The 27792-nt window shown below is 44.7% G+C and overlaps 1 protein-coding gene across 1 annotated transcript in view; it reads left to right on the top strand.

Moving 5' to 3' along the window:
- The window catches only part of KIF15 (kinesin family member 15), a 927627-nt gene that overhangs the window by 40736 nt on the left and 859099 nt on the right, over window positions 1-27792 (top strand). The window contains exon 2 of the mRNA XM_086941724.1: window positions 20437-20473. Coding sequence (XP_086797850.1) covers window positions 20437-20473 — 37 coding nt within the window. The remainder of the gene's footprint in view (window positions 1-20436; window positions 20474-27792) is intronic.

Here is a 27792-nt window from a genome sequence, read left to right as displayed (position 1 = left end):
TAATAAAGTTATGATCTGAATCAGTTAGTTTACACACATTCTTCTCTTCACTGCTATCAGTTTTAGAATTATAGTATGTAATGAGTCTGTTATGTTTATTAGTAATAATTCTTCAGCTTCTGGCAATTTATCTGTAGTAAAATTATTTTCTTTGCACTCCTCTAGAAAGCCTTGTTCTAACAAAATAGAAAGCTAAACGCTGACAGAAACACCAAAGGAAAGAGGGAGATGTGTATATATATATGTAACCTTCTGAAAAAAAACATGGGCAAGTAGATACTTAACAATTAGCTATAATCATAATTATGTTATATTGATTTAGCAGATTTGCGTAAGAATTTCCTCAAATTTCCATTAGAACAATCTCTATGATTTGATATTTTAATCTAAAATATTATGTTGCACTATATTAAGATGAATCGAAGGATCTCCAACAAGGCAATACATACTCGCTAAAATACCAAGTAATCTTAATAGAATATAAATGTTCAAACTAATTTCAAGCCAAGGACAATGTTTCTTTCCATGTAGCAATTGTCTTTCTCTAAAAACTGCTGCACAATAAAACTCAAGTGAAAGTGCAACATTGTCTAACATACTAGTTTAAAATGATTTTGAGCATCTAGTAAAGCAGTTCTTTAAAAATGTTACTATAAGCAGAAACATCTAAAATAATGTGGACAAATACTTTCAGCAGCTCAAATGTGCTTATTAAGGTGATATGAGAAAAATAATTTGTAGAGTACAAAGTTCAATTTAAATGCTCATGAAAATTATTCAGACACAAATCTATCTTCAAGTGGATATCTAAGAAAGTTGTGCATGCACATGTATGAAAAAAATCAAAATCTATTCCCTTAAAAAGTAAAACATATTTTCCCATCGAGGAGCGGCATATTTATTTATTAATCTTGCTCTTGTTGATCTTATGATTTCAGGCTTTTCAAAGTCATTTAGATTGGTCACTACTTCACCTGATTTTACTTCAATTTCCTTCTGACTGTCAACTCTCTCCTTCTTTCTCTTACACCTTCATACCCCTCAGCGTGTATCAAGCTTTCATCTTTAGTCACATTTTCTTCACTTGCCTTATTTTCATCTTGCACCTGGAACAACTTGAGTTGCTTTTGAGGTTTTAGAGTTTAAGTTTTTGAGGTTTGATTTTCTTATTTTTGGTTTTGTTCTTATTGTTTTTAATTTTGTCGCCCCCCACTTTATCCACATAGTGAACTTGAGATTGACCCCATGATTTGTGTCACCACCTCATCATCTGCAGTTTTCACTCTCTTCATGAGATGCATAGATCCATTGTGGCAAACTTACAGATTTTACAGTAGCATATGACATGATATGGGCTCTTCCACCGACGCTTCAAGCTAGTCTTCACAACATCCCAGTCTGCAGATGCTAGGTCATGATAGGACTCTTCATGTGTTAAAGTAGTAGCAAGTTTGACTTGGTGGGGGAGAGGGAGCATTCCATATTGGTCCAACCTTTGCAGTAATCCAGAACCAGATCATCAGTAATATTCAGAAGTACAGCTGGAGGAATGCCGGGAATCCTCTGGGACCTCTCCATCAGCACTTCGTGAGAAGTCAAGCCTGTGCTATTATTAGGTGTGCTTTTCATACTTGGTGGAATCAAAGGAAGGGCATTTGGCTATTTTAGTGAACTTGAGGCACAAACCTTTGTCAGTTTCGCTGTTATTGTATTATTGACTCTCTCTGCTACACCTAATATTTCAGGAGGCTACAATGGAGCTTCTGGTTGATGCTTAGTGCATAGGACTAATCACCTTATCTTTATGGTCTGGTGTTGGACATGGCCCTTTTTTGCAGGGTCATCCCTGAACTTTTTGCCTTCCTCCTGTATTTTGCCTGACCTCGTTTTGTTGGATTTTATGATTCTGGGCACTTTACCACTGCTGATCAGTGCTAAAGTGCATATGCTCTCCCTATGGTAAATTGATGTATGTATTAGTGACTCCATGATTGGCTTATTTGGTTTACTTGTCAGACCCTAGTACAGTCACTGCGTGGACCCAGGTCTCGTAAATCATAGGATGCTGGTGGGCTTGCAGCACTGCTTGTTCCACCCACTGGAGCAGCTTGTAAATTGTGTCTCAGGCCTGCCATTGCAGAGCCTGTGTGCAGTCTGGTACTGCCATGTTGACTGGGCAAGTGTACCCACTTACCTTACCTCCCCTTTTCTGCATATTTGTCACCCCTATGGTAGTCCCAAGGGCAGCTTGTATTGTAGGTAAAAGGTAGGACATGCCCTGATGTGTGTGGCATGTCCTGATAGAGAATTACAGCCATTTTCGTTTTTCACTATTGCAAGGCTACTATGCCCCATAGGCCAGAATGGGCAGTTTGATTATAACATCTTATAATCCTAACTGACTCAGGGTACTAGGTAGAAATTTGAATTTAGTATGCCTGAACTGAAATACATATTTTGGTAAAATTGGTTTTAATATTCTGTGTTTGAAAATACCACCGTCCCCTGCACAGCAGTAGGGACCAGACGCATCACTGTTCTGGTGTGTAAGGTACCGACGCATCAACTTCCCTGCAACACTTTCGTTGTATAGCGTTACGCATCAAAAGGTACATTGAGTATAAAGTGTTGCATTCACCATCTAAAGAGAACTGAGCTATTTCTACCATTTTTTAGTACAGTATTGTGGATTTTTTGTCGTTTGTGGTCTTGTGTTAAGTCTATATAAAAATACTTATTTTTATACTACAACTTGTGTGGTGTCCATCTGTAGTGTTGTCAATAGGTTACTGTATGTGTTCACAAATGCTTTACACACTGCCTCTGAGAGAAGCCTGTCGGCTCGTGCCAAGCTACCAAGGGGGTGAGCAGGGGTTATTTTAGGAGTGTACCCCCTTACCCCGACTAGACGCAAGGGTCCCTACTTGGTCAAAGGTACCTACCTCTGCCAACTAGAGACCCCCAAATCTAACATGGCTTGACAGCGCAGCAGACGCCAGACTTATATCAGGGCTCGACAAATGTACTCGCCCGCTCGCAAATGCGAGTGAATTTTGTGCAGGTCGAGTCAGTTTCAAGGCCTACTTGACCGGCCTGGCGAGTGCTATCTGGTAGGTGCAGTAGCATGTGAAAGGCTCTAGGTGGCAGCATTGCGGTGCGGTGCGCGATGAAAGGCTTTAGGGGGCAGCATGTTCATGCACGCACGCACGATAGGTGGAGTGCAGGTGGTGCCGTGCGCGGCGAAAGGCTTTAGGGGGCATCATGCTCACACTGCCTATTGTTTGGGGGCCAGGGCCGTCAATCTTGTAGCGCGCGAAAGCGCTACCAATGACGGCCCTGGCCTGCACCCGCGCTGTGCTGCTTAAAGTGCAGCATTGACGTAGCACGCCACCACACGCGCTCTCCTCAGTGGAATCGGGACTCGGGACAGAGTGCAGGGCGATTTGGACTGCAGAGGTGAGTCAGTTTTGACAACTTGCGTTTACATCCTTTCGTCAAACGAGGCTGAGCTGACTGATCCGATCCACTGAGTGAAGTATCCACGCTTTGTGTACATTTGTCACGCTACAAAGGTGATTGTGTGTTTGCAGTAAGAACCACTTCCGGCTCCTGACGTGATAACACCAACAAGCACACCCGTGGCGCCTTCTATTTTGTGGTTGCCCCGGCAGCGGGGAAGTTGGCAGATGGGGTGATTTCCCGCTCCTGGAGCTACCGGCAGCGCTAATCTGTATTTAGTGCACGCATCGCACAGCCCTGCACACATTTACATTTTGCAGTGATATTGCGAGTGCGGCCTGCGTGCGTGACGGGGCTCACCATGCACGATTAATTGGATAAATAAGAGCGGCGAAGGGCTGGAGTTATGAATGGTTTGATAACCCCCAAAGAGCCAGGGTAATGGCGAGTTAAGTTGTCGATGGAGCAAGGTTACGCAGGAGGATTATCAGGGAGGGGGCACTACAGTGTGCCTGAACTTCATTGCACGTGGCCCAGAGCGGAAAGGCAGCGCGGGGAATGCATTACAACCTAGCGCAGAGAGGCACGCTTAAGATCCTTCCCTCTGTGTGCGCCCTGTTAGACGGCGTCACGGCATATTGTGTTATGCATTCATTTGTTAAGCTGTGTCATGCCATTTTATCGTATGGCATGTCTAGCTACGTTGTGCTGTGTCATGCCACGTTTTCCTTTGCCATTCCTGATATGTTCTGCCTAATTCCATTTTCTACATGACCTGAAAAGATTCTGAATTGCCATGCAGTGCTGTGATGCACGCATTAGACAACATGTAAAACATCGTCACGAAACAGAGCACGCCTGAACTGCTACCTCACTGAAGACTCGTGTTGGCATTAAAAATATTTTACACAACACACTCAGTGAGCCACATGCATACCTATGATTCGCTAGTCCATACAACAGACACAATGTTTTCCGTCTTATTATGACCGTATTCTTACAAACATCGTGGTTTTCAACGGTGTGTGAATGTAACGTTTAATGGGCATTTTTAACATCTAGCGCCCAGTCGCTTGCTACCTATAGTAGACCTATCACAGCATCTAGGCAGCAAGCTCATTTTCTTCTTCCCTGCTAATTTGTCATCGCAAAGGAAATGTGGCTGTCTTTAGGCCTAGCTCCGGCTCCCTCCCTCCACCCCCATGACGATGGCTGATTTATATCATGTGTGCAAATGTGTCAGAGCTACCGCCACGCTTTGTGTACATGTCAGTCACCCTTGCTCCGACTCCCTCCCTCCACCCCCACGACGGTGGCTGATTTATATGGGCAATGACCAGAGCTACCGCTTGTGTTTTTTAAATAGCAGTCAGAAGAGATTCGGCGCTCAAAGAACCTCGGCGCTGCCAATCAAATAAGTCCGGAACATATGTATAACAGCAATCACTAAGGGAGCGGCGCAGAGAGTGGTAATATCCTGCCTGTTTATCTTGTTGTGGAGCGCGGCATCTTTATTCCTTAATTAGAGCATTTGTTATCGTTCAGCCTCTGCGTCCACTTTTGTAGCAGCTTGCCTTTTCCTGCCACGTTATGTTCAGAGTGTATTTTATTGGTACTTGAGCATAATGAGGTATTTCATGTGAAGAATTTTTAATGGGTTGTGAGTTTTGAACATTGGTATGACTCCCCATTGTAGAACCTGGATGAGCCTAGCAGCCCAAACAAGTGAGATTTATCCAGTGCACTCTCGGACAAATACAGCTCTTTAATACCTTCATAACTTTAAGTAAAGTTGCTCTAAATGAATCTCGGGCACCTGCTTCCTCCTGCACAGTTGGATGGCAGTTACCTGGTAGCAAGGCTAGCTGGTACGATTCCACTCTCTTTCACACCGATGGTCTCTGAATGTCTACCGATGGTCTCTGTAGCGCTGTTATAGGGGGAGCCGTTACAGGGCTGGGCCCTAACCCCCTCATTTCCTTTCACTTGATTTCACTTGTTTTTTTATACTTGTCGTCCGTGTTTTCTCTTTGTCACCTTCTAACTATCTTTCTTTTCTGCCAACTTTTCCCCTTCCTGCCCCCTCATTTCCTTTCACTTGATTGCACTTGTTTTTTATACTTGTCGTCTGTGTTTTTCTCTTTGTCACCTTCTAACTATCTTTCTATTCTGCCAACTTTTCCCCTTCCTGCCTTTGTGCTGGGTCATGATGTGATGACCCTCCCACCCCTGGCACAGCCTATCTTACTGTTATTACCACACCCGAAAATCTTTTCTATCCTGCACATTGTCTTATACATGGATTTGTCTTCGGTTTTCTCTTTTTCAGAGACAGATTAGGCCACCTACAGTACTTGCTGGCCGATCTGGGGCTGAGTTTCTGTCCCTTTTGACGCTTTATTTTTTTACTGATGTGTGGCTTTTTTTAATTCTCCTGTATACAAATAGAGGTGGTTTTGAAAACAACATGGTAAGGGTCTGTCTCAATAAAATATTTTAAAATTTTAAGTATTTCCCTGCTTTAGGACTAACGTGCCTAGGTATTAACAAACCTCAATGGAGAGTTAGTGACCTCATGTTTGCTACTAAACGTGCCTTTCTAAAGCAGTTTTTTGGCATCTCATTTAGTGAGCCTCTCTAGCATGGTAATTTTTCCAAATTAACATAACTAGTCAGTGTGTCTTCTTGCAGTATATATGATGCCTGCCATTTGCATACCATCTCAGTGAGTCTTCTCTGTACATGTTCTCAATCAGTCTCCTTGGTCACTTAGGTCTGTTACAGGTATGTTAACTTTCAAGATTAACTAAGCGACTGCTGTAAACTTTGGGCGACGTAAAGTTTAATTTTCTGTTTAGTATAAATCTGATTTGATAATACACCAGCACTGTAATGCCAGTAGATCTGACTAAGTGACTTTACAAGAATGTTGTAATGTAAAGCGTTACGTGCAAATAGCAAGGGAAATTGAATTATATGCATTTGTGGAAGCAAAGAATTGTATAATAGAATGGCATAGGTGTAGTAAGGTCAAATGACAGTTGCACTGTCAAGCAAGTCCTAAACTGTGCCCTTGGAAATGCAATCTCGAGCTGCTGCATAAGAATATTTGTATGTTTCCTCACCTTCATTGCTTGATTTTGCTCGCAAGAAAGTGTCACCATCACCTCTAAGGTGCAGATTGTATGACCGCTAAATTAAATGGGTGATAACTTAATCAAATTTGCCGTTGATTTGGTTGGCCAACGTTTTCCTGGGTTGTTGGCGCTGCAAATGTTTTGAAAAAAGTCCATTATGCGATCAATTTGTGGGTCGAGTGCATTGCTGTTAGGTCGAGTAGAAAAGTCTACTCACTCGACCTGCAGGTCAAGTAAGATTTTTTAGATTTGTCGAGCCCTGTATATGAACATAAATAGAGGAGGACTTTGGCTCCGCCCACATGTTGGGGGCCAAGAGTACATGTTTTGATTGGACAGAAGTTAGTGGCTCCACAAAAAAGTGTGTGCTCTCCATGCATCATCTCAGATATAACATCCTCTTTTTCCCCAACTGTTTCTTCTATCTTCTCATACCTCACTCTGCAGATCTTTCAATTCTTCAAACGTTGGAACTGACATTGACAAAAAAGTGTTTATTTTACTCTTTTGTTCCAGAATTGTATTTTCATCTCGCTCTTCTGTAACAGACACAAGAGTACAACACTTTGGGCAACAGCTTGCAGATGAAGTTGCAATGAGACCATGTCATGTCCATTCTCATGTGGCACGCTTTATACAGCAAATTTCTTTGGCATTTGCAGAACAGCAATTAAATATAGAATTTGCTGTCCCTTTTTAATGGGAGATCCAGAGGCCCTAAAACCTCTGAGTCCACAGCAGCCCAAAGTTGTGGACCACTCCAAATTGATATTGGCTATCTGTGTAGATTGTAACACACAATGTATTGGCCTTGCAGCATGTCTTGCAATCTCAATCAATTCTGCTTCTTGTGCTGAAATTACAGTATACAAGTATGATGCTGCCACAATATGTGTCTCCGTGCAGTCGGCTTTTGCTGCGCGAAGAATCAACCACAAATAAAATAAAATCCGCCATCTCAAGTGGTACAGCTTGAATGTTTGGTCTTGGTTTGTTGTACAGATCTGTCTCTTCAATAAAATCATGGTCCCCATCATCTACTTAGTCTTCTCCACCCACTTTGGCAAAGTCACTAGTGCGGCAGGATTCAGGCTATTGCAATATCCGATTGAAATTCTCTTTTGCCAAGATTATCTGCTCATATTTGGTCAAGTGACTATTTGTGATCTGCTGAATGCAGGTACGAGTTAGCAATATCTCTACTGAATGTGACACAAGCACAATGTGTACCCAATTGGAGTTGCCTCACTCTGTACAATTGCAAAAGAAATTGCTGCAGTATTTTTCATGTAACCAGACAGGGCTGCTGGATCCAGTGTTGCAGAAAAATATGCAATGGGCTGCTTTGCTGCCCAATGTTGCTGGGACAAAAAAAAGTGCGCACCCTTCTCTTTTGTGACCGAATGATTCTAAATCTTTCTCATAATTAGGCATTCCTAGAGCATGTGTGCTACACAAACTGAGCTCTAGGAAGGCTTGCATGTATGGACTCCGTAGCACAGGCTTTAAAAGGGCCTGTCCAATTTATCTGTCAATGACTGGTAAAATTCCCTCCTCTGCTTCACGAGTAAGCCTATATTGATAGTATGGGGGTACACTGCATTCGGCTTTACAGTGATCTGCACTAGCTCTGCACTATTAATCCAATTTCGTTTCCTGAATAATAATCCCAAACATCCTTATTCACAGTATGCCTTCAATCAGGAGGTAGGTCCTCCGAAGAGAGCACTGGGAATATTTTATCCTTTGTCACTTGTGACTTTATTTTGAAATCTAAATCTTCATTTTGTATTTGAATGTGAACATCATCCAGTGCAATAGATCACACAGTTTAGTTTAAATGAGATAGCAACTCAATAAATGAATTGGGCTTGTCACACTGATTATAAAGTTATTATTATTTATAGGTGAGACGGATTTCACTAGGGCATTAGCTGGCTACTTATAAGCCAGCTGTGCGTTCTTTGTTTTTTAAAATACTTATAACTTTATCTCTGTTCTCGCGAGTAGTAGGTCAGGGACCTCCACCGGCTGAACCATGGAGCTTGTAGCACCTGTGATTGTAGCTTCAAATTATGGAACATTGACATTAATCACTGAGTGTTTTTGCTGAATTCTAGAATTAGACTGAAATCCCTGCATGTTATTTTGCATAGGTTCCATAACTGGGGCTGGAAACATCTTTCCGTTGAATTGCATTGTGAAAGTTTTGAAAAGAGGCAAGTAAGGCTGGGTACATTGACTGTGTCTTCCCATTCTGGCCATCTGAATCATATTCTGCTGCATATGGGAAACTCTTTTTGAAATGTATTTAGATTAAATCTACATTCCTGTTGCCAGTGCTTATTTCCCCCCCAAACGTGGCATATATTATTTCTGTACATTAATACCGTTGCTTACATTAGCATTATCAAATTCTCGAACTGTACAACGAGGACCACCTATACACCTTGCATGAATAGTATATTACCTGGTGCATTACCACCTTGCATTCCCGCACCCAAAACCAAGTGCCTGCAAACTACCTTGATCACCCTTCTGAAAAAACGTAGTTTGACCTGCTTTCAGTTTCTCCATTGTCATCTTATTTTTGGCATCACAGCAATCAATACAATACTTCACTTAGGCAAGAATTGTGTTGCAGACAAATCATACATTTCTGAATATGAGCTATAGTCTACGGATGGAATTCTGACACAAATGTAAAGAAAAACCTTATATACCTTTTTGCAGGGGCTTCAGATCCACTATACAAACCATAAATCTTCTTCAGTTTCTCATAATATGCATGTGCGACTCATATGGGTTTTGTGTTACTATCATAATTTTTTACCACTGTACTTGTGAAAGAGTAACCTTTGATTTGAAATGCTCAGTAACCCAATTATATGTATGTATAACGATTGGTGAAGGCTAATAAAGAGGAGCTTCCCTCTCTGGTTCTTCTCCTGGCAGTTGCCCACAAATCCTGAGGCACACCAATTAAAATGATAGCATCCAAATCTGCCGACACTACTTTTGAAATAGTCCACATTTTTCCACCTTTTATACTCCACTTATCAGGCTGCTCTCTGATCTTCTGGAGTTTCTACTCAACTGGCAAGAATCGCAGATTTATTTAAAGTACACCCATTGTAATCTCAATAATACATGTTTGAACCAAAAACACAGTATGTATTGTTAATAACCAATCAAAACCTTTGTCTGCCTACCGGTCTATGGGATAGAAAATCAAGCTCCCCACAGAAATGGGTAGCACCTTGAGCGCTTCTAGTGAGGACAAGATAGGCTCTCACCCAGCAGCAACCCACCCTGTGAGCCAGCGTATCTATCTTCGTGCACAGAATAAACACCACTCCTCCGGATTAAGTCTCATACACAACTAGAAACAACTGTGCTATGTGGTGAGGGTTACCCTATTCTGAGCACTTTGTGAAATCCAATTCTTAACACAATCTAGTTACAAATATTTTTAGACACTCTACTTGGAATGGCCCACCATAAAAGGCCACTAGAATAAACAATTGTATACCAAAACCAAGGAGTCTCTTATATTGGAAATGCAATCTATCAAAAGTCATATGTAGACATAAATCATAAAACAGAAAAAGAAACTCTTTATGGCAGGCTTGCTTCTTCTTTTGGGTTTTTATTTTTCTTTCCACTTCAGGTATTATTTTTCAAAGATGCTTCACAAAACAAGATGATCAAATGAATCCAATTCAATTGATGGTCAAATATATCCCAATACAGCTGTATTGTGATATATTTGACCATCCATTGAATTGGATTCATTTGATCATCTTGTTTTGTGAAGCATCTTTGAAAAATAATACCTGAAGTGGAAAGAAAAATAAAAACCCAAAAGAAGAAGCAAGCCTGCCATAAAGAGTTTCTTTTTCTGTTTTATGATTTATGTCTACATATGACTTTTGATAGATTGCATTTTCAATATAAGATACTCCTTGGTTTTGGTATACACTCATACACAACTAGACGATTAAGAATTTCATAAATATTCAACCTATAACCTGGCGTGATGCCACAAGCATTTAGTTAGCAGGCAACCGTATAACGTTATCTTGAGTTGTTAGATATCTGTAAATATGCAACCCTAATCCATAAATCCAAAAACCTTTGCAAGTAGATTATATAAAATGGCAATATCTCTTGATCAAAAGTATAATTTAAGCAGCTCTAGCAATTGCTGTAATACAATTTATTCATGTGCAAAAAAGATACCATTGACATAACATGCTGTGTGGTTCGTGCCATACTAATGATTTCACTCCAATTCAAAGGTCGCAAGAGGACACCGTTCGAGCAAGACATCTCCTCACACAAGGCCCTATTAATACTCACATAATTCAGGCCCTGACGGCACCAACAGGTACACCAGCGTTAATCCAAACGAGTCCAGAATTCCCTAACTTCTCACAATGTTTGGGGGTCAAACGTTTTCATTAATTTTGTAAGTCTATTAGTTATTTAAAGTATGCAGATTAATGAGCATGATTGCCTGCATTACTCCAAAAATTCTGTCAACACATTAATAAATCAAGGGTTGAGACGCAAGGTTATGGCCTTGAGTCTTGTGCAAATAAAACAAACTTCAACAGAACAAAATTCAAAGTCAAAACTATAAAGGCTTGTTCAAATTTAAGAATCATTACATAAGGCAAAAAGTAGTTAGTTATTCAAATTTAAAATCTGAATCAATAAAAAAAATCAAATCATACAAATGTGAGAGGATCAATATATGGTCAACCTCCAAAGCAAGTAAATAGCCAGAGTGAATAATTCAGCAAGAGAACAAACATAAAGTATTCTCATACATTTTAAGTATTCGGTCAATAGATGGGCTTGCGCTGAGTCTACTCCCTAGTAAGTAAGCAGGAATTCTAGTACATCTCCCAATAAGGGCACCTTTTATATGTTTCAGGCAGTAAAAGCCACACGCTTGATATGTTGAGATTTGACACAAGATGGATGTAGTATTAAAGTTACTCATGCACAGACTAATAACTTATCAAGACAATATGATACATCAAATAGGTAACACAACTGATTTGAGTATTGGAGCAGGCTCTGGCAAAGTCGCTTGAGTTTGATAAAAAAACAGAACAGGACTTCCTTCTCAAGCAACACAAATTAATATATTTCGGTTTGAAAAACTATGCCATGAAATTAATTCTATTTTGCTTATTTTCTGAAATGGAAAGACATAGAAGAGAAACATGGCTGTAGGGAACTAATTTGTGTAATTTTAAAAGGACACTTCCTCTATCACACCATAATGTATGTCAGTTCAGGCCGACTTCGGCCTAGTGATGTCAGTTGAAGTCCAGTTATGCTAATTGAAACTAAGGGTTCTGTGTGGGGTTTCTGAGTGTACAGGAAGAATGGCGCCTGTGCTGGTAGCGGTAGGTATACGGTGTAGAGAAGTAATAATGGATGGTGCTACAAGTCAGAGGAGACCCCATAAAACCTCTGCAGAGAGTGGCCGGGGCCCATTCCTTAAATACAACAGAATTCCTGTGCACTCGTTCTATCAAATATGTGTGAAAGTCATCAATGGTGAAAAGCAGAATAGAATAAAATGAAACCAGATAGACCCATATGTATGGTTTCTTTCCAAATGCAGTGTATTGACTCTTCTTTTCAGGAAGAGTGGCATAAATGAAAAACAAACAACCAGCCAACACATGTTCTGTCAAGTGGGCACTGGGCCCATGACTCTTCAGGGCAGTATAGTTTCAATGGTATGGGTTCGCGTTGCTGGTGATATTTCCGACCCGGCAATTACAGATATGCGGGAGGTACGATGACCGATAATCCTGGTACTGAGTGGGGATCGGCGGGTACGGCCGTCTTCACGGCGATCTGGGTTTGCGCCTGGGAACGAGACCGGTAGTGTCTCAAGTCAAAGTAGTACCCGCTTGACGAAACACGTGTCGGCTGGTTGTTTGTTTTTCATTGATGTCACTCTTCCAGAAAGGATGAGTCAATACACTTTTATTCTATTCTGCTTTTCACCATTGATGACTTTCACACATATTTGATAGAATGTATGCAAAGGACTTCTGATGCTAATTGAAACTCTTTTAAATTCAACTATTACTTTCTATTAAATAAAAATGCGTTCAAGGTATCACAACTGTTCTGAGTGATTATGGGATAGTATAATTTTCTCTTCAGACACTACATCTGTGCAAAAACTTTGTTTGCACCTACACTTAACCAGACATTTAACAACCGATTAGAAGACCGTTCAATTGCTGTGTTCTAACATTTCCATTGTCCTGTGCAGCAACCTTGGGCCAAAAGCACAAGCGGACACAATTTATGGCACTTGTTCAGACGAAGGCTCTAATGTAGGTCATAGAAGAATATTGGATGATCTGGCGAGTGAAGGGACAAGTCTCAGGTGAGATTGTTGGAGACCTATATTTGGTATTGCTGTAATTAAAATTTAAAAAAAAAGCAAACTGGAGAAGGCAGAAACGTTCGGGTGGTTACTAGGGGAATTTGGAGGTGTATCACAAACGCCATATTTCAGAGGTATGTCTAATGCTTGAGTATAGATCGACTGGAAAATTAAGCTAATTCTGTTAATGAAAAACTAGCGACCCTTTCTTCTTATCACTGTATAGAGTGATAACTTGTTGGTATCAGCAAGTTCAACTGAAGATGGGAAAATAAGGTTAATAGAACTCGGGGGTTAGATACGCACCAACAAAGGTTGGAAATTTGTAGAGTTGTTGCGTGCTGCTGGGGCTACGCTCTCTGAACCTTGGAGCGTTTGGAAGAAGTATCAAAAGAGCAAATCCAGTATTGGAATTGTCCCCCTACGCATGGCGTTGTGAATACCCACGAGGGGAGTAATAAAGTTGATCAAAACCAAAAGTTTAGTCCATTATTAATTTAATTTCATTATTGGTTTCAAGAATTCATTCGTGTATTGCAGATTTGATGCAACGAACAATATCCAAAATGCTTGAGTTATAAATCCCTATGCATTTCGGGCTATCCAGTGAGCCCTTCGTCGGGGGAAAATCTAAGGAGGAAAACAAATGAGCGGTCTGAAAAACAGGGACTATATCTCCATCAACTACATCATGTAAATGGTGCTCATTCAATCATTGTGTCAAAAAACGCTGAAAATAATCATGAAGTGATCATGCAAATAGATAGTAATGTGCACTGTGAACCCGAGTTAACAAAAAAGTGTCACAAGTTAAATCATAAGAAGTACCTGTTAGTTAAGGATAAAAACGTGATCGTAACGAGCATTTAAAAATGTGACCGAGAACTGCGTGGTTTAATGAGTTGAGTAAACGGTGATAACGTGCGGCGTAAAAATGTACAGAAAACCAATAGTGCTCAGACAAAATAAAGAGAAGTGTCTCAAGTATAACCAGAAACCCGGTCTAACGTAAAAAGGTGCAGGCGGCTTAACAGAGTTAGTACTTATTTCAAGCATTCTTACAGGACAGTCGCATACTGCCATTCGCGTGCCATGCAGCTTGCATTTTCGTGAATGTTAAGTACAAGTAAACGCGTGGCGTGCCCAAGTGATTGAGATAGAAAGCGGACTAGAAGTGAAAGAGTATGGCGGCCATCTTACAGTGGTAAAAATGAGCGGAAAGAGCGTGTTAAAGAAAAAAAGAAAAAAGAACGGTGTATAAGCAGTGAGGTTGCAAACATTAAAAAAGAAGAAAGGTATTGGGAAAAATGTTACATGGATTCATGAGACGGATGAAAATAATAATATGCACATATCAAAAAATACCGGTGAATTTAAATAAATAGTAAATTAAGGAGCAACAGTGATGTAGGATATATAGTTCATAAATAGCAAAGAAATTCCATTCTATCATTGAGCCCGGTGGGCTGCATCGTGCACAAGTATCTAATCCAAAAGTTCTCCCTTTGAAGCAGTTTGTCCTTCATGTTCATGGTTTCTGTGGGTTGTACATGTTCAAGCACAGTGAATTTCAGTTGTGCAACATTGTGTCTGTTTTCTAGGGGAAACTACTGCTTTGTAACAAAAAATACTTTTTTTATACTGGGGATTTTAATATTTAGGTCGATGCACCTGCCAACTTGCATACAGCTGACCTAATCAGCTCAATGGCTGTAGTAGCTCGTGAACAATTGGTGACGCAATCCACTTATCAAGATTGTCATTCACTTGACCTAATTTTTTCCCCATCCGGTCTTACCCAGATCAGCAAATTATCTCCTTGATCTGGAGTGACCATTTTCCAGATTTTTATTTTGCATACACCAAGAAGCCGATAATGCAAGCTCCAATTGTTGGGCAAGGTTCTGCCTCAGCCTAAACTTTCCCACGAGGTGCTAGACCAGGCAATTGGTGTTTACCCTCTCTTCCTCACTGGAAACCCAGTGGAGGTATACTCTTCCTACCAGCACTGGATGTGGCAGGCCCTTGACTTGCTCCTCCTTAGGGGGATTGGGGAGCTAAAAGCGACTTAGACTATCAGCGCCTTGGTACAATATCACTCTAAAAGCTGCTGAAATAGAATGCAGAATATGTGAAAACCTTTGGTGTCTTGACTACTTTGCCAAGTTCAGAGAGAAATTAAAGTGTGCACTAGAGCCTATGAAAATTGATTGCCTGTGCTAGATCAGACGACTATGCTAAGGAAATTGTTGAGGCACCTTTTCTGGCAAAAAAAGATATTTTCGTTTTGCTAACCCGGCATACATATCTCGAACATCCACACATTCCCAGGCACTAGCCGATAGTCTTGCCAACTTCTTGAGAATAAAATTAAGACTCTCATTGACAGTCTTGAATCTGATCCTATAACTCCCACAGCAGGCAACCTAGCAGGTACTCCACATCTGGATACCTGCATGGACAAGGATAATAAAACTGATACTCCAATACTGGTAGACCCTAAGGAGTTGGACTCTGTTACATTTTTAAATATTGCCTCTGCTATCGGTTTGGAATTCGTCTGGATTCTCTCTCTCCCAGTGTTTGTAATGCAGTCTCATTGGGAGTAGGCGGTCCTCTATAGACTGTCTGCAATCTCTCCCTTACTGTAGGCAAAATTTGTTGGCCTTGAAGAAGTCCTTGTGGTTCCATTTTTTAGGATAGAAAAAAAAGCCTACAGCGGTTCCTGCGATTTTGTCTAAATGTAGGCCTATATCTCTCTTGCCACTTCCCATCAAAATCTTGGAGAAATATGTTAATAAAAATATATTCCCTTATTAGAGTTTCACCATCTGCTAGATAGAACCCAGTCAGGGTTTCTCCCTGCCACGGCACTGGAACTGCCCATGTAACAGTTCTGGATGACCTGCACATGGCAGCAGACAAAGGCCACTTTGTGACTTCAGTATTACTAGATCCATCTACCTCCTTGACACAATCAATCAAAATATTTAATAACCAAGTTACTTGATATTGGGATAAGAGGAACAGCCTTGAGATGGTGGCAATTCTATCTGCAAAACTGAACCTAAGCCGTGTACCTTCCAACTTTTTACATCTGAGTGCAAATGTGTGGACCAAGGGGTCCTGCTGGAGCCTATCCTTCTAGAGCCCTATCGAGTTCAATGTCTACCTCAGACCCTTGGCACAAATGATCAGGTCACATGCAATGAAGTTTGAGTTACTCTAACATTCAGCTAATTGGTTCTGTTTAGCCTACTCTACCTACTCCATGAAATACTCCACAGTGCATGTTGGACATATCAGCATAGCTTGGTCAAAACACTCTCAAATTCAATGCAGATAAAAATGAAATCATGTGCTGCTCCATGGATAGGCCTTTTCTCCTCGCTAATCATCTTTTGCCTTCCACAGGTGACTATGCTAAGATAGCCTTTGCATGGGTCCAGAATCTGGGGTGTCCACATTAAAGAGGAACTATCCATCAACCTTTTCAAACTTTCCTTCTCATGTTTTTCCCTTTTGAGGGTCCTGCAGAAAATCCATTGTTACTTGCCCAGCCATACTCTATCTTTGGTTGTAGAATCAGCAATTTTAAGTAAGGTAGACTACTGAAATGCCTTTTCCTTACCATACTCAGAATATCTCCTGGGACATCTCTGTCAAATCCAAACGGCAGCAACTAGGTTAATAATCTCTCGCCCTCCCGTATTCCTCAGCAACAGAAGCCTTGGATGCACTCCACTGGCTATCTTTTATAAAACAATTGGTGATGTTCAAAACTGTGCTCGGTTTACTAGGCCATCCATCGAGCCGGCACTCACTGCCTACTAGGCAAGTTTGTTCTCAAGTAGACCCCTGCACTTGGCCAGTGCCATTCTACTCAGTCTTCCAAAGTTCAAAACAGTAAGGATGGGTGGCAGAACTTTTTCCTTCTAGGCTATTTGTCTCTGGACCATCATCCCACTTGCTTTGTGTGCAACAGATGATCTGGTGTCTTTTGGAAGGCTACTAAAAATGTGGCTCTCTAATCCATAAAATTGGCTCCCACCGCCAATTTTGGGATGATCTTTAGTTATTACCAGCAGTCCCAGGACACTTGTCATGTAGAAGTGCCCTCTATAAATGTAATTTTTAAAACTTATGCAACCCCAGTGGCTCAGTCACTCTTAGAATCTCTAGCCTTTACCTCAAGCTGCTCCAATACAGTTTTGAAACTTAGCACATTCATGGTGTGCAAGTAAAAGTCCATTTGATATTTTTGGGCGAAGATTGGCGTAGTTTGTCAGAAGTGAGAGCTGGCAACTGGTGAAGGCTTTCAAGCAATGGAAGACCAACTATCCCCTGAATGGTCTCTTGCAGAAGAAGGAATAATCACCATTTCCCTTGGCAGGTCGGTGATTGTGCCCACCTCTGTTTTTTGTTTAAGTTTTGTAAGCTTAGCACTCTGCAAAACTCACATCTTTTAAATCCAGAAAAATGTTAAACTTTAAAGTCACAAATAACCCTAAAAAAAAAATCAGATTTAATCCCATAAATCACATTTATTACTGATAAGCGAAGCACTTGTTCCATAGTTTCTAATACATTTGGAATGGCAATACTATATGTGGCAGTGTCTTTGATCCAATTAAAATCAGTCCAGCGAATTTATGGAAATAAGTAGTGAGAGTCCTTACCCTGTTGGAAAGTAGACCTGACCGTTCACATTTTTCAGTTAGATGTATGTTTAACTGCACCTGGCCTAAGAAGGGCCAACTTCATTTCCTACAAAAGTTACCACTGGGGGACATAAACATATGGGGATAGTTTGTAGACAAACTCTTAAATACTTAAATAAGCTTTCAGAGCCCAATGTCTTTCAAAAGCTGTGGCAATTTCCTTTATGAAAAGTGGAGTTAGGAGTTGAATGTAGGATGTATTTTAACAATCTTAAAAGCTCCGATTGGACTCTTTAAAATAGTTTTGGTACTGATTCATTATATCAGAGGGGTGTGTTGTAGGTGTCCCTTCCATATATTGGGATTTGTATGATATGTGACCAAAATCTGCTCTCAAAACAGAAATCTGGTCAAAACATACAAATTTTGGTGAGTTGTTGGGGTGGGAACCTATCCACAAAAGGGAAGGGGTCCCTTTAGGACACCCTTCCCATTTGTGAATTTTGAATACATGTTTGTTGGGGAATAGGCAGAGCTCCACAGCACCACTCCAACATTCAACTGAAAAAGAACAGTAAGATTTTGTTTGTAAGTCTAGCCCTGTTTCCTTTGGGGAAAATTGAGCTGCATTTATTAAAAAAAAAAAAAAGTTTTACTCTATTGAAGAGCCAATGTGGGGATGGTAGTGTGCTGACTCCAGAGAGCCGTAATTCCTTTGATGGCCTCCAGATTGGAGTCAGTGGCAATTTGCGACCTACCTTGTCCATATTAATGCTGTCGGTCGGATTTTTACCCACTGTGCATGCAAATTTACCGAACTGACCTTTTAGTACATAGATCAGTTCAGAAAATGTATTTACTGGTTGGAAAAATAGTAGTTGCAGATTGTGACGAGAATTTTGAAATTAGGATTTTGCCAGCAGTAAATGGTACTTCTGGCACTTAGTTCATTTTACCATAACCTTTAACCTAAAGTTGTTTGCCAAATTTTACATGGGTGCATCCTCCTGGCCAATATGGACTTGAAATGCCTATCATGTGGGTTTTGTTCCACTCCTACTGGTGAGGTCGGTGGCTGCATAATGCCTCTATTTATATCTAGGCATTTTGGGGAACCAAATAGCCCAGTGGCACATACCATCCATCCTTATTGCCTGAAGGCCAGCTACTCTAGTTCACTTGTGTTTATTTATTGATGAACATCTATTTAGTTAGGTAACCGTCCTCTCTATATTTATTTCCTCATTGGCTTTGCAATCTTGAGTATCCTATCAACCTGGAAATCACTAGGATAATGAGAAATGTAAATGCTAGTTCACCAACAGCAATATAATATTTTGCAGGTGTCAGATGATTTTTCTCCTAGAATTTTGATGGCAATTATCTGGCATATGTACCATTTTAAAACTCGCCAGATGATTAACTTTGCCCAACATTTGATGACAACTTGACATGTAGCTTGCACATTTTCCCTGAGGAGACTGTATAAAGTAGCATACAAAGAAGTATGCAAAGCTAGATCAGGTGGGTGCAGTTTTTTGTGTGTTTTTCTAAGCTATGAAATTCTTTAGCATACTAGCTTAGCTTCACTTTCTAATGTTTTGTCATTTTTATAAGATTCCCTGGAAAAAAATGTTTTATCCCCATTCTGAAGCTAATAGATTTTAGGCATGTGCAACCAGCTTTTATCTTTCTACAAATGTTATATGGTAACACAATTTTTGATGTTCTTAATTTTTTTAAATCCGCAGTTAGTTTTCGAGCCTGTTGTGACTAACTGACGTGTTTTTTCTTTTCTTGTCTTCCAGTATATAGGGTTGCGGGTCTTTCTGTGGAGTTAGGGGTTCTCTGCTCACCACCTTAGCCTTTACAGAATCAGTATACATCTATTGTTTTAATATATTGTGCCTTTATTATTATGTACTGTACAAGTGATTTTTAAGTGTGAGCTGTCAATTATGTTACATTTCGGTATATTGTATTGTTTTAGATTACTTTTATGGTTTTATGTAAAATGAGAATAAAGTGTATTTGGTTAATTGACTCTACGTCCCCACTGGTCTATATGCCTTTCAGCATACAAAAAAGTGTAGGCTGGAATGCTTGAATTAATGTCAGCCACTGATATTCGGGCGGCATACCAATCCATTGCTATTTAGCACACCATGCCATCTCAGTTTGGACCCCGCCATATGCAAATCAGCCTTGACCCCTTCCCAATGGGAACAGTCAAATACGAACTGCCAGGCCAGATTCTACTTGAAATGGAACACAAGCAACCCAGGACCAGTTTCACCCTAGTCAGTGCTCATCATCTGGGTACAGCTTGGTCTGGATTGCGGCCCTGAGTAATTACCAGTGGCAGATATGAATTCAAGCGTTCCATCACATTTGTCTATACTACTATATGCCTTTCTGCCCACCAGAATTCCCTACAGGTTTGTCTGCCTCTGAGTAACTAGAGGCGACTTTGATCTACTGATGGACTGCAATGCTGATAAATGTTCATGTGATCAGATGCAGTGAAAATTAGCACTTGGACAAATACATTATTATTTGGAATCCTCTTTTGAAAATAAACATGTTGGGCTTACTTGTATGGGGCCTACAGAGAATCAGCAAAATGGTGTTGTAATGCTAAATTTCAACTTAATTCTCATGCTTGGCTTCTTAAACAAGCCATATCAACGTGTTAGCAGTGTCGTTTTCTCAGATGATTGTAAGTATTCTAATATTTTTTATTTCTTTCCAGGAGAGTCTGGCGATGCACCACTGCTTCCTTCACCAAGGTAGGATGTTCGTAATGGATGGATTTTGATGTAAAAGTGTCCTTGTTTTTAAAATCCATATCTTACCTTTTTTTTTGCTTTTTGATATGCGGGACGAGATATCAGCAGATGGTACACATGCTATACATTCCTGGAATAAATTGGCCCTAATGTTAAAAAAACGCAGCCGTCTAACTGTTGAAAACCGTGTTGCCCCTGCAGTGTAATGTTAGGATCTTTTTCGTGAGGAAGCACGCGGACACCATGTATATTTGTAACTCTTCTTTATTCTCGAGAGGGAGAGCCGCGCAGCCACTGCTGCCTGTGCCTCGTAGTGTCCCCCAAAGCGCCGCCTCCCCCATGGAACATAGCGGTGGTCCCGTGGTGCAGAGCAACTAGAATGCGACACCACCAACAATACCTCTGCATGCTGTTTGCTCACTGATATGCAGAGTTGTTGGTCTATACACACACAGATATTATAGTACTCGCTATATGTCATGGGTAACGCCACTGTCCTGCCACTGTGGGTGCGCGTGAGAGGGACCTGTGGTGCCTGTCCTTCCCCTAGGTGGGAGCTGTTCTCCCTGGTGCTCCTCTCCAGACACTCATTGTGTGAGAATAAACCCCTTTGCATAGTGCCAGGGTTGTCCGTGTCATTGGTTGTCTGAGGTGGAGTGTGCTGTGTGGAATCTGGGTTATTCCTTTCTGCTTTGTTGCCTGCATCACCCCCCCCCCCCGCTCCCCTCATAGAGCTGGTCTGCTGTGTGCCTGAGGGGCAGCTCCCATTTTCGTTGTCCGACTCCCAACCGTGATCTCCAGTGCTAGTGGGAGTGCTGACCTTGTTCTATCTGACGACTTTGTTACATTTGGCCATCCTGGTTTGCGACCACACTTTGCCATCGCTCAGCAAGGCCGAGCGTGCATAAAGTTCTCTGACTCAGAGGCTTGCTGAACTTGCTGTCTCCTTTCTTCACCAGGTTGCCCAGTTTTACCCAGACCCAATTTCCCACTGCTATGGAGACTTCTTGCACTCTGTGCCTCCTATCATAGTTGGCTTTGTACATTTTCTTTGCCTTCTCTATATTGCTTCTGACCACCACTGGCGATGCTATGCAATTGCAGAGTCATCCACACGTGGTTGTCTCTGGTTAACGGTTCCCTGCTTCTAAGGATCTTAAACGGCTGTATCCGGGTAGGGTGGGTGTTATGCGATATGCCCACACTGTGTTCTGTATTTCCTTTTCCCAGCTCTTGCCCATGCTGATGGCCGCCTGAACTGAACCCATTAACCCTCTGTTGGACCGTTCCGCTAGGCCCTTGCCTGCAGGGTGGTACACTGGCTTGTGTTTAGCCCTGGCTCCGAATCCCCATTGTAGGCTGTCTCCCAATCTTGTGCACTGATAACAACTTCATGGTCTGTGGTAAATGCGACCTGGTACTCGTCCCATACACTGTTTGTGGGCGCATCCTCCATGGCAGCAGAACGACTAAGGTAATCTGCCACTTTGTTCTTGGTCCCTGGCAGGTACTCATCGTCATAGACCAAGTCTAAATTCCTGAGTGTCATCATGGCGATGCGTGGGGTTGCCATAGCATGACCATTTGACGTGAGGACTTTGATCAACGGTTTATGGTCCATTCTGAGTGTGAACCAGGAGCCCCAGAGATACTGCCGAAACTTCTCCATGACCCAAATGGATGCCAACATTTCTTGTTCAATGATATTGAACTTCTCATTCTGGGTCTGTGCACGCGAAGTAGAGCCAATAGTGGTTTCCGTACTGTCTGTGGAACGTTGGGACAGGACTGCTCCTAATCCTTTTTCACTGGCGTCCATCCTCAAAATGCTTGGAGCAGAGTTGTATCCCTGTAGGGGAATGGCGTCCCAAATGTCCTTCTTGATGGTTTCGAATTCCCTGTCCGATGACCAACTGAAACTGTTTTTCTCTTTCAAAATCTGGCGCATGCTGTAGAATTCCGCTAACCCCAGAAAGGACCGGGCTTCCTCCTTCAATCAATCAATCAATCAATGACATTTATAGAGCGCACTACATACCCGTAGGGTCTCAAGGCGCTGGGGGCGGGGGGGTGCCGCTACTGCTCGAACAGCCAGGTCTTCAGCTTCTTCCTGAAGGAGAGGTGGTCTTGGGTCAGGCGCAGGTCGGTCGGGAGGGAGTTCCAGGTCTTGGCGGCCAGGTAGGAGAAGGACCTTCCTCCTGTAGTCGCTCTTCGGATGCGGGGGACGCGGCGAGGGCGTGGTTGGCTGATCGGAGGTGGCGTTTGGGAGCGTAGAAGTTGATTCGGCTGTTGAGGTAGCTCGGCCTTGGTCGTGTAGGGCTTTGTGTGCGTGGGTGAGGAGGCGGAAGGTGATTCTTTTGTTGACGGGGAGCCAGTGAAGGTCTCTCAGATGTCCGGAGATGTGGCTGGTTCGTGGGATGTCGAGGATGAGTCTGGCAGAGGCGTTCTGGATCCGCTGGAGTCTCTTCTGGAGCTTGGCGGTGGTACCGGCGTAGAGGGCGCTGCCGTAGTCCAGTCGGCTAGTGACGAGGGCCTGGGTGACGGTCTTCCTGGTCTCGGTGGGGATCCACCAGAAGATCTTCCGTAGCATGCGTAGGATGTTGAAGCACGCCGAGGAGACGTTGTTGACTTGCCTGGTCATGGAGAGGGAGGAGTCCAGGATGAAGCCCAGGTTGCGTGCATGGTCTGTTGGTTTGGGTGCAGTGCCCAGGGCGGGAGGCCACCAGAAGTCGTCCCAGGCGGAGGGTGAAGAGCCCAGGATGAGGAGCTCCGTCTTGTCAGAGTTCAGTTTCAGGCGGCTGGTCGTCATCCACTCGGCTACCTCTTTCATCCCTTCGTGCAGGTTGGCTCTGGCGGCGGCGGGGTCGTTGGTCAGGGAGAGGATCAGCTGGGTGTCGTCGGCGTAGGAGATTATGCTGAGGTTGTGTTGGCGTGCGATGGCCGCGAGGGGGCTCATGTAGACGTTGAAGAGGGTGGGGCTCAGAGAGGATCCTTGAGGGACGCCGCAGATGACTTCGGAGGCCTCTGACTTGTACGGTGGAAGGCGGACTCTCTGTGTTCTTCCGTCGAGGAAGGAGATGATCCATTCCAGCGCCTTGTCCTGGATTCCGACGTTGCTGAGGCGCTGTACTAGGGTGCGGTGGCAGACAGTGTCGAATGCCGCGGAGAGGTCTAGGAGGATGAGGGCCGCTGTTTCTCCGTTGTCCATCAGGGCTCGGATGTCATCGGTGGCGGCGATGAGGGCGGTCTCGGTGCTGTGATTGGCTCGGAAGCCGGACTGTGAGGGGTCGAGGGATCCATTCGTCTCGAGGAAGGCGGCCATCTGCTTGTTGACGGTCTTCTCGATGACTTTGGCTGGAAACGGGAGGAGCGAGATGGGGCGGTAATTCTTGAGTTCGGTGGGGTCCGCTGTGGGTTTCTTGAGTAGAGCGCTGAGTTCGGCGTGCTTCCAGCTCTCAGGGAAGGTGGCGGTGTCGAAGGATGTGTTGATGATGTCTCGCAGGTGGGGTGCGATGACAGCGTCGGCCTTGTTGAAGACGTGGTGAGGGCAGGGGTCGGTCGGTGATCCGGAGTGGATGGAGTTCATCGTGCGGATGGTGTCTTCGGTGCTGATCGGGGTCCAGGCGTGGAGGGTGGTGGTGGGGGGTGGTTGTTCGGTCTTGGTGTGCGTTGGTTGGTTGTTAGAGCTGTTGTGTATGCCCGCGATCTTGTTGTGGAAGTATGAAGCGAGGGAGTTGCAGAGGTCTTGCGATGGGGTGATGTCGTTGTTTCCTGCGCTGGGGTTGGATAGCTCTTTCACGATGTTGAAGAGTTCCTTGCAGTTGTGTGCGTTGTTGTCCAGCCGGTCCTTGAATGCAGTTTTCTTGGCGGCGCGGATCAGCTGGTGGTGCTTCCGGGTGGCCAGCTTGAAGGTGGTCCTGTTGTCCGGTGTAGGTTCCCTTCTCCAGACTTTCTCGAGGGCTCGGCAGTTCTTCTTGGAGCTCTTGAGTTCGTCGGTGAACCACGGGGCTTTCTTGCTGCCGGGTCTGCTGGCCGGGGTCCTCAGCGGGGCGAGCTCGTCCGCGCAGGTGCTGATCCACTTCGTGAGGTTGTCGGCAGCCTGGCTGGGGTTCGCTGAGCTGGCAGGAGGGTGCTGGCTCAGGGAGGTGGCGAGCTGGTCTGCTGTGATCCTGTTCCAGCTTCTGCGGGCGGCCTGTTGCTGGTGGTGGTGGGTCGTCGTTCTCTTGAAGGAGAAGTGGACGCAGCTGTGGTCCGTCCATTGAAGCTCTGTGGCGTGGCTGAAGTCGATGTCTGTGCTGGCGGAGAAGACTGCGTCGAGTGTGTGTCCGGCGAGGTGGGTGGGGGTGGACACCAGCTGCTTGAGTCCAAGATTGGCGAGGTTGTCGAGCAGGGAGCTGGTGTTGCGGTCGTTGTTGTTCTCCAGGTGGAAGTTGAGGTCCCCCAGGAGGATGTAGTCAGCGGAGGGGAGGGCATGCGGGCGGACGAAGTTGGTGATGTCCTCGCTGAATTGTGTGCGTTGTCCCGGGGGTCGGTAGATCAGGGTGCCTCTGAGGGTGGTGTTCGGGTCGGTGTGGATCTGGAAATGCAGGTGTTCGGCGGTGGTCAGGGTGTTGTCGGTGCTGGTCGTGAGACGGATGGTGTTCCTGTGGATGATGGCGATGCCTCCTCCCATCTGGTTGGCGTTGCGGTCCCTCCGGACGATCTTGTAGCCCTCTGGGATAGCGATGGCGATGTCGGGAGCTGAAGAGGCGTTCATCCAGGTCTCCGTGAGGAAGGCGACGTCAGGGGCTGTGGCGTCTAGGAGGTTCCAGAGTTCGATGGCGTGTCTGTGGACGGAGCGGGTGTTGAGCAGGATGCACTTGAGGTGGGTGCTGCTGGTGTTCGACTTGGCGGGTGCTGGTGCGAGGCAGGTCCGGGTGCAGGTGAATTTGCAGGCGTGGCAGCTGAAAGGTCCGTGGGTGCGTCGTGGTGAGGCTTGGTGGCATTCTGGGAGTCGGCCGATGTTGAGTGCGATGAGGGTGGGGGCGGAGTACGTCAGGCGGGTAGGTCGGGGTCTTCGTGGGCCAGGGGTCCTGGCGCTGGTCGCGATCCGGTCGCGGACGGGCGCAGACGGGCTTACCTTTGGCGCGCCTTCGGCGCACAATCGGCGCGCCCGCTGCGCGTGACCACTGCGCGTTCGCACGGTCGCCATATATGGCGAAGTGCGCGGGTGGGCGGAGCAGCTGGGAGGCGGGAGCGGGGAGGGAACAGAAAGAAAAAGGGGCGGGGTCAGCGGTGGTGGCGGGAAGCGGGGAGCGGGGAGGGAAGACGGAGGGCGGCGACAGGCAGGGAGAGACGGGCACTACAGCGGGGGAAACAGCAGTGCGAGCAGAAAACAACAACAGCAATCAACACCAATACAACAGTAAATACAGTGAAAACACCAGGGGCAAATTAACAATAAGGTACAGAAAACGCCAGGGGCACAGGGAGAAGAGCGCCGATCCCGGGCCACGCCGCTCGAGGGAGGGGGCGTGGCTACGAGGCGGCAGGCGGGCAGCGAGGCACAGAGGAAGGGTGGCGCACGCAGCAGCTGGTGGCCGTGCGGCGCGGGAGCGTCCTAGAGCTAGGACACACTCACCTGCGTCGCACGGTCGCCATATATGGCGAAGTGCGCGGGTGGGCGGAGCAGCTGGGAGGCGGGAGCGGGGAGGGAACAGAAGAAAAAGGGGCGGGGTCAGCGGTGGTGGCGGGGAGCGGGGAGGGAAGACGGAGGGCGGAGACAGGCAGGGAGAGACGGGCACTACAGCGGGGGAAACAGCAGTGCGAGCAGAAAACAACAACAGCAATCAACACCAATACAACAGTAAATACAGTGAAAACACCAGGGGCAAATTAACAATAAGGTACAGAAAACGCCAGGGGCACAGAGGAAGGGTGGCACACGCAGCAGCTGGTGGCCGTGCGGCGCGGGAGCGTCCTAGAGCTAGGACACCTTGGTACTTGGCTTGGGTGCAGACTTGATGGCTCCAACATTCACCTTCTTCAGAGAGATCCCTTTGTTCCTGATCTCGTGCCCTAGATAGGTGACAGTTTGTAGGCCGAATCTGCACTTCTACAGTTCTCCTTTGAGGCCATTTGTTGACAATCTTCGCAAAACTCAATTTGACACCGATGGGATCCTTGTGACTTCGGACGATAGGCCAATCGCAAAGCAAAGCGGAAGCGCAGCGGGCGCGCCGATTGCGCGCTTAAGGCAAGCCCGTCTGCGCTCGTCCGCGATCATGACGCGACCGGGACCGGTTCCCCTGCCCGATTCACCAGCACTACCCCCACAATCCATTCTCGGACCATGTTGCTTTCTCTGAGACCCCCTCCTTGCCCTACCTGCCTCTGGTCTATCCCGGACGCCCAGAGCCACGTTTACGTATGTGAAACCTGCCAGTTCTCACTACCCTCTCTGGACTCAACTCTTGGCCCGGCCCTCGCTCGGTGCTCTGCTTCCTTTCATGGAGCCGACCCTTCTCTCTCCCTCAGAGCGGCACTGATTAACTGCAGGTCTCTGAACAAACATGCTATCGACATCTGGCAGTCCCTCCAGGACAACAACTGGGATCTGCTTTTCTTAACTGAAACCTGGTTGAATGAGACCACTAACCCCACCATTACTCTTGCCTTACCGGACGGCTACAACATCGCCTGCGCCAATAGACCAAACGGTAAATAGGGGGGTGGTGTTGCCTTAATCCATAAATCCAAATGGATGGCTTCCTTCCCTACATATGACCCTATTGACTGCATAGAGGGTCTACCTTTTACTATCCATTTTTCCTCGTCCACCTCCTGCTCTGGAATACTTATCTACCGCCCTCCCCATTCCAACCTCTCCTACCTGGCGGCCTTGACGGATTACATCATCCAGCTTAGCACTCGCTACACCAACTTCACTGCTTTAGGAGATTTTAACCTTCACGTAAACGATGAATCATGCTCGCACAGCAATAATTTTATTTCTACACTGGTGACCTGCAATCTAGAGCAAAAAATAGATTCCCCCACTCACAAAGCGGGACATACCCTTGACCTGATTTGTTCCAACCTACCTAGCATTCTGGTAGCCTCTCCCATCCCGGTCACCTGGTCAGACCACTTTCTCATCCCTTTTGAGATCGTCATCTCCCGCTCCATCAGACCTACCATCGCCCCCAAACTATCAGGCAGAAACTGGAGTCGTATCACCCTTGAAACGCTCCAGGAACACCAAAATAATTTCCTACCCCCCCTCCCCCATCATCTGATCCGGATGGTGGTATTGACCATTTCGACGCCTGGATCGGCCA

Source organism: Lissotriton vulgaris, chromosome 10 (assembly GCF_964263255.1).
Source record: "Lissotriton vulgaris chromosome 10, aLisVul1.2, whole genome shotgun sequence".
NCBI lineage: Eukaryota > Metazoa > Chordata > Amphibia > Caudata > Salamandridae > Lissotriton > Lissotriton vulgaris.
Note: the sequence above shows the minus strand (reverse complement) of the source record. Positions and strands in the feature narration are given on the sequence as shown.